The sequence below is a fragment of the Rattus norvegicus genome, chromosome X (genome assembly GCF_036323735.1).
Source record: "Rattus norvegicus strain BN/NHsdMcwi chromosome X, GRCr8, whole genome shotgun sequence".
NCBI lineage: Eukaryota > Metazoa > Chordata > Mammalia > Rodentia > Muridae > Rattus > Rattus norvegicus.
Window position 1 is genome coordinate 135,388,457 of NC_086039.1, and position 13,767 is coordinate 135,402,223.

General features: G+C 38.6%; 1 protein-coding gene across 1 annotated transcript; it reads right to left on the reverse strand.

Annotated features, from left to right (window-relative positions):
- Positions 1-424: 424 nt before the first annotated feature.
- Rap2c (RAP2C, member of RAS oncogene family) lies at positions 425-13,542 on the reverse strand. The gene is made up of 3 exons (NM_001106950.2): positions 13,151-13,542; positions 10,492-10,804; positions 425-2,887 (listed from the first exon to the last, which is right to left on the reverse strand). Exons 1-2 carry the CDS (start codon positions 13,421-13,423, stop codon positions 10,526-10,528), a joined length of 552 nt encoding a protein of 183 aa, NP_001100420.1. The 5' UTR covers positions 13,424-13,542; the 3' UTR covers positions 425-2,887; positions 10,492-10,525.
- Between the last annotated feature and the right edge of the window lie 225 nt (positions 13,543-13,767).

Genomic DNA, 13,767 nt, shown 5'->3' on the forward strand with positions numbered 1-13,767 from the left:
AAACCAAACCAAAACTTCACCTCAAAAGCAAAATGATAATTTGTTTGAATTTTCTTAATTTAATACATTAACACTTAATTATACTACTTACTATTGCCCAGATTTATTAATACACAGTTTCCAGTCAACAAATTTGTATTTTAGCCATTTCTGCATATAGACTAAGTTATATGCATTTTTAAACTAATTGGTTTCATGTCTGAGTTACTCCAATTGATTAAGCACTTTAATTTGGCGCATATTTTAGTATTCCCCATACAATGTCAAAATAGCAACTAAGGAAACAAGTGAATGAATTTTTAATTTCTGCTTAAGTATGTACTATAATGTATAATCATGTGTTTAATGACTTCCTGCTAAAAAACTCAAGTTAGCCAATCTAGAACAAGATGCAATATGCCAATAATTAAATAAGAGACAAGCCTCCATAATACAGATATCTATTTTATTAAAAAAGTTACAAACAGGTGGACTGCAGGGTCGTCTTACAAAATGACAAGAATGAAATCTATTGGAAAAACTTTACTTTTACAAATCTTCATAGGTAATTGTTCAATGTTTGTACTTGTTATTGGAGCTTTTCCTGTTCACTGATAATGTTACAGTACATTAGATCCATGATAATAGGTTACATGATTTATTTGCAGAGCCCTACTGCAGTGATCTGAACAACTCCTAAACAGATGCCGTAGTAAAGACAAGACATATATTGCATTTAATATTCATTTCTTATCCTAATAAGCAACATGCAATCTATTGAGGAAGCTAAAATAACTTTTGGTCCCTTTTCTTAAAATGTGCTGGAGAAACCACCTTTAAAATCACTTTCCCCTGATTCCTGCGATCCTAAGTGAATCCAAGTGAAATCTGCTGCTGAGGTCAATGTCAATGAACACTGTGATAGAGAGAGAGGTGACAAAAGGCGAAGAAGGGAAGGACAGAAGAATATTCCTAGGAAAGAAACTGTATAAAAATCAATGTGCGGACAGTTGAAGCCATCATGAATTATTTGATTCCTCTAGAATTTCACAGAGCCAATAATGATGAGCCGCGGCCACTTAAGCTACTTGACATGTGTGTTGGGTTTTAAAGTGCAAACTCTAAGTATGAATTTCAAGCAGTTTGTAAAGAAGAACCAATGTTTCAGCTGCCTCTACCCTTATACTCTCACCATTGAACCCCAAATTTAAGAACAAGAGCTCACCTTGAGGGAATCTGATCAGGAATCAAATGCAACACGATTTAAAAAAAGGAAATCAAAGTTTAATCATTTTCTACTCATTAATTAATGGCCATGCTGACCAGTAAGTCACATGAATGTAGATATCACTTTATTTGAACACCACACACAATACAAATTTAAACTTGCCACACCCTTCCACAAACCATCACTGCATATAATAGAGCTTTTCTTGACAAAGTTACTGAGCTATTATTATAGATCCAAAGCATAGTTTTGGTTTTGTTTTATTTAGAAGCATGTTCAAACGACTAAAGCTGGGCTCCTAAAATCGAGAACTTTGGTGCAGTAGGTGAGCTGCAGTTACTAACTTCTGCAAATTAAAAGCACACAAATAAAACCAAATAAAAACCCCCAACAAAATACTGTCAAACTTACACAATTGAAAAATAATTGCTAGAAAAAGCACTCGTCATCATGATGTTGAAACTGAACCAAAAATTACTCGTTGTAAGTATTTTTCTTTTACTATACCTGCGTTATTGGTAAAATGTTCAAGTATTCAGACAAAATGTGCTGATTAGGTAAACAACACGGAAGGCAATGGCTATTAGAAAGCACATTTGCAAAAAGAAAACACAGCCAGCCAGAGACTTGGCGCTATTTTCCCTCCTGTTACACAGATTTTTGTCTCTACTACGAACATGCTTCTTGAAAAATAACTAAAAAGCAGTTGTGATAGTGCAAGAAAACATTAACAAATATTGCTTTAAACTATTATTCAGAAAGACAAATATTAAGAACTAGAAATTGTCCATGGTTTTATCTGAATTCAATTTTACATGTGCAGAAGTCTCCCAGATGTCAATGACAAGCCTGACTGGCAAAGCTGAGCTATCTGTTTAGGTATACAATTCATTTACCATGGACACAATATCCCTTTTCAAAGGCATTGCTAAGTAGGTCAGAACTAAGTTTAGAACTTCACAGAAAGAAAAATGTTACTGCCGCAATTCACTGCTGTCAATGAGATTAACACATGTGAAGGCCTGATGGAATCAAATACTTAACTCTTCAAGTCATGCTGTACAGTCAATCTCCAATATCACCTGGAACTTTCAGAACTTGTTAATTACAAAAACCGTACTTGAAGAAAAGGGATATTCCATCCATACAGGTAAAACGTGATCTTTAGTTTCTTTTTACAACACTGCCACACGTAAACAAAGTCTCAAAGTATTAACCAACCATTTAAAGGAGAAAGATTTTACAAATAGGATGAAGCATTGCTACGAGGTAATATACAGAAGTAACCATTTGTTTAAGGCTCAATTTTTTCTCCATTATATCTTTCTTTTAAAAGGCATTGAGTAGGTAATACTGAGTTTGAGTAATAAATACAAGTTGAGAAACTGATTAACGAAATCAACTAACATATTAAAATTAACCCTTTCATATTAGCCATCAATAAGAACTTAAAAAGCTATAAACGGACGGATTGATAAAGAACAGATTTTAAATGTATGGTAAACGTGCTAAGCATTACTGTTAAGGTCCATGGATCTGGAGGGCCAAAGACCTTATGCACTTCATTAGATGTATGGCAACATGCTGTGATAGAGACAGGTTTACCAAGGCTCAGTTCTGCAACCCAGGTTGTAAAGTTCTCCAAAGCAGCATCTGTGCAAATTTCCTCTGAGTTTTTATCTGCAAGTAAGATCAAAGACATCTCATGAAAACCTAGAAATATACAGAAGAACATTGGGATAACCCTTGCAATAACAAACCCAAAGATATGCATGCATACATACACACACATACATATATGGATAGATGGATGGAAAGGTAGACAGAGAGTGATGATGGATGGATGCGTGGGTGGTTGGATAGACAGACAGACGATAGATGGTTAGATAAATGGATGGATGCATACTGCAGGTCACTAGTGTAAATCATGGGCTCTCAGTGGAATTTCATTGTGATCTCCATCAGTTTAAGTAACAAAGTAATTTACTACAAAGGTCCAGAAAAGTCACCAAAAAGCAGAAGTGTAGTAAGGCTGAACCAGAGAGAACACATTGTGTCTGTTACTACTTACAATACTATGACACTTCTCATTTACACATATGATATTTAAAACATTCATACTGATTAAAATGATCTTACAGTATAGAACCTGGGGCAAATGGTGCTTCACTTGGAACTGGATCTGTTCCTATTGTAACTGGAAATGGTGGTAGTCTTCAATGCCCATCATGAGTTACCGATTAGTATACTACTGTTACCAGAGTTTAGGTTTGTGGGAATCCTGGAGTGGGACACGAAGCAGGCCACACGCCCTATGCTAATTTGCCCTTTTTTATGGGCACCCTCCTAATCACAAGAACTTCTCCTGTTACAGACTCCTCAGTTCCCATCCTTTACAGCTGACAGATTTCTGCCTTCCATCTAATAATGGGCGAGAAAAATCCATCATCCAGACAAACACTATGTCCTTCAGCTGTGCTGAGTCACAAATTGGCTTCTAGAGGAGTGAAATTGTGTTTGTTGTTTACTGTAGAAGATAAAAATGTTATATAGCCAGAAACAAAAGAAAAGCGAGTGTGAGACAGTGCCAAGTGAAGCCAGTGTAAGATCTCAACAAGGAACGTCCAGAAACACGTCATTCTAATTTCATTTGACAGACATACTTCTATTAGTGTTCAAAGAGCCTGAGAGAATGTGTTCTCATTAGCTGTAGTATAACCATGATTACTTGGAAAGAATTTCCCACTCATCATTACTGAAATCCTGCCACCTAAACATATTACAAAAATCTTCCTTTTTAAAAACTATCACAAAAACTTTGCCGAGTTAAAAGTAAGTCTTAAATGTAGAAAGCTAAGTATTAGATTAGAACATGAGTTACGTCTGAACGAGTCCAGCTTCCTTATCATTAATAGCAAGGAAAACGCTTCTCTCACAGAGTTGCTATCTCTAGTATATAAAACAGTGAGAAAGCAACTTCATAACTGAGTATATAATGTCAGGAATTGCTTTCATTTCCTTACTATGTTATTGAGTTTTAGACCACTAGGATCACATCATCAATTCTTTAATAATTCACACTAAAGACCCGCCACAGTTAGGGACTTTTCAAGCTTAGAATTTATATACCCTTTAAGCCAAAACAGTATTTATTTATGTCTATAATACTAAAATTTTCACTAACTCGTATTAGACTTCCTCCAGTTAATTTTAAACAGCTTGCCATAAATTCTAATTAGCAATTTCCAAAATAAATATACAAGAGCTTGAGTTTTTCAGGTATGATTTTAACATCCTATTGAATTTATAAAATATGTTGGCTTAATACTGTAACGTCAAAGTGATAAAGTACTTACACGGCACAAACCAGCTTACTAATCACATTCTGTATGACATAAAAGTTACATGTCCACCACTTTCCACCTAAAAATCTCTGAGCACCATTTACCCTATCTACCCACATGCCTGAAGATGGTACGCCAATAAATTCTGAGTCATACTCAACAATATTAACATTGAGCATACCTTTAAACAAAATAATAAGGGTCTCATTCAAAGACAGCGATAAATTATAATTCTCTGCAGCAATGAATACTGAAGCAACTTCTTTCATTAAGCCAAAAGGACAGTATGTCATATTAGTAATATTCAAGAGGGAAAATGTAAATGTCTTTGCTCTCAGTGACAGCAAAATGTTCAGTTTATTAACACCCTCATTCATTTCAAAGAAAATCACTCCAGAATCTTTAAAGGCTGAGCACATGTTCTTCTCGGGGTATCACACTGGGACATGCTTGCTGCAAAGCTGGGACCTGATGCTTCCCTTCACTCCACACCATAACATAATACTTACACTGTCAGCCAGCCAACAATCTTAATTCTGGAAGCTTCTACTCAAAGTCGTGCTAAAGTGTTTGGTTTTTTAAAATATTTCTCTAATAAAATTATGAGAGCAAAAAATAGAAACAAACAATAGTTCACACTTTCTCTCAGTAAATGAAAAAGGATCTCCGAAGTAGAGTAAGCTGGTACACCAAAGTACCAGACACAGACCTGAAAGGACAAAGATCAGTATTTATGTCAGCCTGCAGAAAATGGGAGAGTCTTGATTCAGGACAAAACACATCATTTCACGAGGCAGCAGAATGCCTAGGATATTAACAAAGAGCTGTGAGGGCCTTAGCCGTCTGTGGATGTCTTTTTTGCTTTAATGGCTTTTACAATTTTAAACACAATGGTGTTTATTACCATAATTGTTTTTATCTTTTAGCATATATAGATGTGCGACCACAGTTACTTTTTTTCTTTTTTCCTCTAGTTTCAGACATTTGAAATTCTGGAAATTTAAGTAAGGAGCGTGTGTAGAAGATGAAATTTTCCTTATAATTTTACTTGACATTTTCATATTTGAGCTAAGTATTAGTGGTATTGATGAAGCTCTGTTAAGCGAAGAGGTAGGGTATTTTGTTGGTGGTCCTGTTACCTATCTTGCTTCATTTCTTTACCCTAATTTGTTTGAAGCTTTTTAAAGTCACTGGGATAGGAAGACTAAATCATTAAACTACTCATTCAATGCCATTAAACGTAGATAGCAAAAGCTGACCCCATGACATGCTGAATGATGGACTCAGAGTCAAAGGGAAGGAGCTAGATACTTCTTACGGCCTAGAGCTAAGATCACCAGATGCTTAACATGATGAATTCAATTCTACCATCTCAAATACTATCACCATGTACAGTGACAAGGTAATAGTGTGTGGCCAACGGTGCGATTCTAATTGCTAACTTTGAATCAGTCCAAGTAAAATACTGTTCCCCACAACTGTAAATAGAACTTTCTGAAACCAATATTCCCAATACTGTGTATACTGTGGCTAATCCAAGGCACTTGTGCATATGGTTTTGATTGGATACGTTTTCTAATAACTGACAGAACTTCCATTTTTCTTAGTTACATTATCTTCTGAATTGTACAACTCCACTGAGAAGCAATCCCATGAGGAGAATTGTTCCAGTAGAAAGGCTAGAACGCTTCCTCAGTGGCGGTTCTCCAACTCCATGATGCAATTTTTGTTAATTCTACTGATGGTTCGTGCTAAGCCAGAGGGGTAATGGAGTAAAACTGATCAGCTCACATCCATTTCATTCTACAATAAAAGCCTAATCTTGAGGTTGGAGGAAGCAATCAAAGAGGGACAAGGTACATGAAGTCTTTCTACTGAGACACATCCACAGCCAGTAGAGGTCTAATCAGTCCCCCATCTACACTGAAGTGTCAATCTGACAACTTGTGGGGTCAGACAAGGGCTGGTGAGAGTCTCCAGCAGTAGGAGGCAAGCAGCTCTGTCCACTACTTCAGTCCAGGCTCTCAGGGCTCACTGTTCCAAAGCACGCTTCTCCCCAGTTCAGATCCCCCTCTCCTCTCTGGCACATAAGGATAAAGGATAAATAGGGGACTGTCTCTCTACTTAAACTGCATGCTTGATAAGGCAGGAGGAAAGACAGATGCACCTACAGCATGCACTTTCTGCAGCAGACATCCACCCCAGGCTCACACAGTAATGTTTAACTTGGATATGAACATGCCAGCATTCCATGGTACATAATGTGATTGAATCTTGAGGATTTTCATTGCACATTTGCTGCACTATCATATTTAGTGAAAAAAAAAAAACCAGGAAAAAAGATTAAGAAACGGTTCTCGGACCACATTTGTATTTAAAAAAAAAAAGGCTTGAAAATTCTCATCCATTCTACTCCATCTAAGAAATAGTAAGTTCAGCTAGAATAAAATCCCATTCATAGATGCTTAGCCTTCCAGGAGCCTTTGTTAGCATCCCGGGCATTCTGCTGCACGTGAAATGACGTGCTAGTCTTGAATCAAGAATCTCTCCTTTTTCTTCAGGCTGACGTACATAATGAACTGGGGCTGACATAAATAATGATCTTTGTTCTTTCATTTTGCTTCCTGGTGTTTGGTACCCTTATACACCATTTACTCTACTTGGGAGAACCTGTTCCATCTATAACATGCTGAAGAAAACGTTAGAAAAATTTACAGACCTTCAGGACATAGCAAAGGACGCTGTTCTGCCTTTTGTAAAATTTTTTTTCCTTTGAAACACTCATTAATACCGGATAGACACATAGGACTGCCTCAAGCATCATTTTTAAAAACTCTCCTTGCCAAAAGGTTAGACCCAATTACCACATAAAGGATAACTTTAATGCATATCCTCCTTCTTTTGGGGAAATGGAACATTTAAGTATTTTATTATGACTCATCTTCAAATTCCTTCTGTTTAGAAAAAAACCCTACCTTCCCTGCCCATGCACCATACCCTGTTTCAGGGCCTGACTCAAATGCTACCCACTGGTCCCAAGCAACTTAAACTCCCTGGTTCTTAACCAGGGGCCATTCTACTCACATTCCCATGGGAATATCTGGCAATTTCTAGAGATAATATAGTCAAAAGTGGAAGATCAGAGTATAATATCAAATCTACTGGGTAGCTGCCACAAATGTTCAACACTTGATGGTCCTATCAGAGAACAGCCCTCAACAACAGAAGCCCAGAATACTGAGAATTTCTGCTCTCTCCTTCCTCTCAATCCCCACACTTCTCTGACTTTCTTCTTTTATAGGAGGTTAGTAAGAAAAGTCATCTTTCTCAATAACATTATACTCCAATAGCACACTATCTATTGAAATACTAGACACCCAGATGTAGGAGCTACTTACTTGGGGACTAAAACAAGGGGTAGAACATGGCTGCCCAGTTGCAGTTCTACAAAGAACTTGCTAGAAACCACTGATGGTCACTAAGGAAATCAGGATGGTGGCTGGCTCTAAAGAATCTGCCACACTTCCTAATTTACAATAAAATGACTGCCAGTAGGAGGGTAAAAGGGGAAGAAACAATCCTGAGAGCCAGGCCCTGAAGCAGGTGTTAGGCAACAGATTGGTGACCCAAATTAAAGAGTATTAGGAAATAAATGTGAGGAATTATCAGGGGCCATTCTCAGAACACTAATAAATGTCCCCCTCAGTTAAACACAGCCCATGATCAGCAGCAACCACGGTCTTTGTGTCTTAAGTACTATTATTTCTAACTTCACACAAAGTCTTCTTCTAGGATGCCAGCCAAAACCTTTTCAAGTCACCTTTACTAGTTGAAGTTTGCTCGTCAGTTTAGATCTAGAACTGACAGCCTTCAGGGCTCTGTGACTCACAGAGACTCACAATCCATCACATACTTGTTCAGGTGACAATAAGGAAGGACGAGCACAAACTCCACTAGCCTCAGGTCACAGACCTGCATACCTAGCACTTCTATCTGATTTGGGGTTAGAAAAAGCCTGTATATGGTACACACTGTTCTAAAAGATCCTTCAGAAATCTGGCTGATGAAGTTTCATTTCAGGTGCTACATCTTCAGCCTGGTGCTCAGCTTATAAAAACAACAGCAAGAAAATCAAGTAAAAGGTACACGTTACACAAAGTCACCTAAGAAAATGTGGAATTACTGGTATTAATAACATTTGAGTTTAGTATGCTAATCAACAGAAAGCATGACACAGTTGGCTTGATATATTCAATGCATCCCACGTACACATATATCCCTGTAAGTAATGGAAAAACTGAGAGCAGGAATGTATAAAAGGAGAAACAAGCTCAAACGTCACTTATAACACAAACTATTTAAAGGCAGCTGTAGAAATGATCCACTTCTCAACAGGGGTAACAACTGACCTCCTATGTGTATGAAAGAACTTCACTTTTACCCTCCTTTCCTATATTAATGACAGGAAGGACATTTTATGGGATTTGGCTACTTTGTATAAGGATGAGGTAAATATATGTCATCTGTTCAGTCACCAGTGTGAGAGAAGCAGTACTTAATGGTAAAGATGCTATCACCACACAGAACTTGTTCAAACCTGAAGGTGGTTTATGATTTAAAAGACAGGTTATGGAATCAAGAGGTAGGATTCAATTGTCACCTACATATCATATGAGCCACCTCAAAACTAACTGGATGGGAGACACTATCGGCAATATATAAGCTAAACTACAGTCCCAACACTGACTTTATAAAACAACACATGTACCTAGACATAATAAATGAGTTTTCATCCATGTTCTCGGATGATAAAGGCTGATGAGCAAAAACATTCTGAATAAAGCACTATTGTCATCCTTCATTTTCAAAGATGATGCTACCTGACAAGAGACCTTTTCTAAAAAGATAAATTGGGGGCCCTGAGTCCTTTCTCTAGGCAGCAGGAATAAAGCCAGACCCTTGGTTAGGAATCATCTCTATGACCTGAAATGCCTGTTGCCATTTGCAAAGCTTCTTCTAGCCTGGAGGTCAGCCCTGGCTCAGAGGGGTCAGTTTCATCCTGATACTGTCTCGTCAATCTGGCATTTACTGTGCTTTTCTTAATCTTGCACAGTATTGGTTGATTATGTTATTATCTAAGGGCTATTCTCTGAGACTGTTATCGGATTACAAGCCAGCTGAAAAGATCAAGATATGTATACAATTATGTCATCTTAAATGTTCAATAGCTCAAAGGTTTACATAACCTTATTTTCTTGAAAGCTCATTTAAAAAACATACTACCATTTAATGTAAGGCTTGCTATTGTTCTTAACTTGATTATTTACTAAGCTGAGTAGAAATGATCTGTGCTCAGGATAGTGTCTTCAGACACATTACAGATGATTTAAACACATTTTTCACTTCATCAGCTATTCAGAAGGAAGTTAATACCAGAGGTCACTTAAGTTCCAGAAGTGCAAGGTACAGATGAACTTGATTAAATAATCATTCTGTTAAATTAAATACTTGTATGATTAGAAAATTGGTGGTTTCAATTATAGTGGCTCTCTTGCCCAGAATATAAAAATATTAAAAAGTACCTGAAAATCATTCATTATCTGGTGAAATTATTTCTGAATGCTCTCCTGTGCTCTAACCAGGAGAAAGATGGACTATGGTTTGAATCTCCCTCCAAACGTTATCGAGGCTAAGAAGAAAAACTAGAAAATCACTCCGTTAAAATGTAAGCCCCCTCAAGGGCAACACACACAATTTCTTACCTTTCTTCGGCTTACCTGCACTGATTGACGATGGTTTTATGCTGAGGAATAATGTTTTAAAAATACAGAAATTTAAGGAGGTATCAAATGTATGAGTATATTACCATTAACCATCTGTTTATTTTATACTTGATTAAAACCAAAAGACCCCTTAGTCCACACAATTCCACCAACTAACCTGCTCGGTATGGCCATGTTTGAGGTTTTCTTTTTTACTGGACAACACAAGTTGTACAACACTGATCTTGCTTCTCGGGTAGGGATGAATAGTTCATTTGCCTGACGATCTCAGCAAAAAGTTCATCCACCATTGATTTACTTTTTGCTGATGTTTCCATGAAAGGACAGCCCCATTCTTGAGCCAGAGCTCTGCCTTCAGAAGACATAACCTCTCTTTCTGGTTCCAGATCCACTTTGTTTCCTACTAGGATTAGTGGAACTTTCTCGTATCTCTTCACTCTCACAATCTGATCTCTCATTGGCTTGATATCCTAGTCAAGCAATCACAAAGGGAAAGAACAACATTAGCCTTCTGTATTAGCACAGCTGACACCTTACAAAAAATCACAAAAATCACGACTTGGTGATTATATAAAGCTAAAGTCACATCCTGAAATAAGGACAACAATCGCATTTCCCCCTGACGATTTGAGAACTAGATGCTTTGTGCATCAGGAATATAAAACTTAAGTGTGCACTAACCTTAAAGCTCCTCTAACCCGACCCCCACCTTCAGTCTACTTTGATTAAAGAATCATGTCCCCAAATATGATTCTCCATTCAAACATACAGATGTTTGGCCAGCTCCCTAAACCTGCCTAGTTGTCATCAGTCCTTGTAACACCTGTTAACCCAGCATAGGACTGCGGCATGTATGTAACTCCTAGTCATTTAGCAAGAGGGCTTAAGGGAAAATATTTTAGAGGCAAGGAGAGAGGGAGAAGAGGGAGAAAGGGAGGGGAGGGGAGATGGAAGAGGGGAGAGGGAGAGACAGACAGACAGACAGACACCGCCTAATGCTTAGAAACCCAGTTTTAAGATTCATAGTCATAAATATTTCATTTTACATTGGTTACTGTGTTTAGCCTTGTAATAGCAAGCAACTGTGGTAAAAGTGAACTCAGCCCAAGAAGGCCAATGCATCTGGAGTCTGGGTGAGAAGTCATACGTGTCTTCTCCCATGTTTGCTTCCCTTCTGATTTGCTCACACATGTATTGCATGGAACTAACTGTAGCTAATTCCTAAAGATCAGAGCATTAGCTACTTTTCAGTTATATCAATTTCTGAAGAGAATGGTTTTGCTATAGGAATATTATAGGGTTAGGCCAGCATTGCCTATTTTTTTTTAATTTTGTAACTTAAGAGTTGACTTAAATATAAATATGTATTTGACTAATTACAGTAAACAAAACATTCTCACACACAGGTCAAATATACCAATTCAGTCTTCTCTGAATTGTTAAGTTGCTTTTCTGCGTTTCCTTCTGGAACAAGTTTAGCTACGAATACCAACTTTTGCCTCAAAGGAATCTGACTCTCTGCTGAAACAATGCCACAGTCCCACACTCCATATTTATGTCTATAACAGAGAGGATACAGTGGAAATCTTATGAAACACCTCTGAAAAGACCAGGAGAGTCTGATGATAGAAAAACAAATCTTAGGATGCCTTAGCAAGAAAATACCTGTCAAATAATACCCTTAGCACTTTCTGAGGGAAATGCTTATAGGACTTTTGTGTGGAATGTGACTCTACCTAAAATGTTCTTTAGAGTTATTTGCCCAGAACTTAGACTCTTTACAAAGAAGTTCTTGAAGTTGTTGTATAAGGTTACCAGAAAAATTCATACATAGCACTTTAACTTCAACTCCCAAAGAATGTGAAACTAGCATACTACTGGCTAAGGCACTTAAGATTTCTTAAGTAAGCAACATTAAGTGCATACCTTTAAACGCTGAAAAAATATATATCCGTTTCCTAAATCAATGGAGGTCAATATAACGGGTCAATATAAGGTCATTTATTTTCAAGGAATAAATAGCAACAATTAGTGCATCTCTTAAAATAACATTAACTTCAGTCTGTTTCCCAGTGAAGGATGGAGGGATTTTTCTAAAGCAACTGGACCAGATCCAGGTTGGCTACCCCACTGGGATAGGAAATCTGCACGCGCTCAGCGTTCCCAGTCCCACATATTTTCTTTAAGTATAGGCTGTGATGGCAGCAACGATATGGATCGACGGGAGAAAAGGAGAGTCATCCTGGCTTTCTGTTGGTTATGAATCCCAGGTACTAGTCTTTTCAGACTAGCAACTTCCCTTTCAGCTGCATTCCCCCAAGAAAAATGCCAAGAAAGCAGGACTCGCATGTATTTTGCACTACTGAGATTTAGATTCAAGCTGAGGAACTTAGGAGCAAGAGAGAAGGGGAGGAAGGAAAAGCAGGTACACAGGTTTTAGCTGTGTGTAAGAGAGGATGGACTTCAAACCTCCCATCGTGCTCCACACTTGAGGTTATCTCCGAAATGTTTTGTTGAACTCGTTAATCAATACTTGTTGAAGTGAATAAGCAACTTCAGGTTGTACCATAGGGCTAAAAAAAAAACAGGCTGACCTATTTCGTTTTCACTTTTCTTTTCCTTAAAAATAACTTTAAAATATTTGTCGATGTGCGTTACTCTAGCACTCTCTACAGAAACAATCCAGTGCCTTCCCATACCATGCCAAACTTTCAAAAGCCAAACGCACTCATTAACGCACAGCTCAAGCAAATCAGAAGTACATGTAGGATTACCACACCCCCCTTCAAAGAAATTACAAGACTTGGTTTGATTACCTGAAAAGACTGTTGATTAACCAAACTATACACCAGGATGAAACCTTGGCCGTTTTTGATGTACAGATCTCTCATGGAGGCAAACTGCTCTGTTCCCGCGGTGTCCAGAATTTCCAGTACTGACGGAGAAGAGTCCACTTCGATCTCTTTGCGGTAGAAATCTTCAATGGTGGGGTCATATTTCTCAATGAAAGTCCCGGTGACAAACTGCACAGTGAGGGCAGATTTGCCAACCCCTCCGCTCCCTAACACCACTACCTTGTATTCCCTCATGAGTCTCACCTTCACCAACTCCTTACCCAAGGGGGGAAAAATAACACCCCGCTAGCTGCGCTGCGGCAAGGCCAGGCGGAAGGTGGGCGGAAATGTGCGAACTGGGGAGGAGAGTGCGGAGAGGCGGAGGGCCCAACCGAGGACGAGGAGGAAGTTACAGGAGGGGGAGGGGAAAAGAGCCAAGTGTCGGGTGGGTGGGGATGGGATGCTGATGCCCTTCCTATAGGAACCCAAGGCGGCCCGGGGGGCGTGGGGAGGAGGGATCGCCGGCGAGCGGCCGAGCGAGGGTGGGGAGCCGCCGCGCACCCCAACGCGGGAAGGGGCGGGGGCTTCGCGGCCGGGGG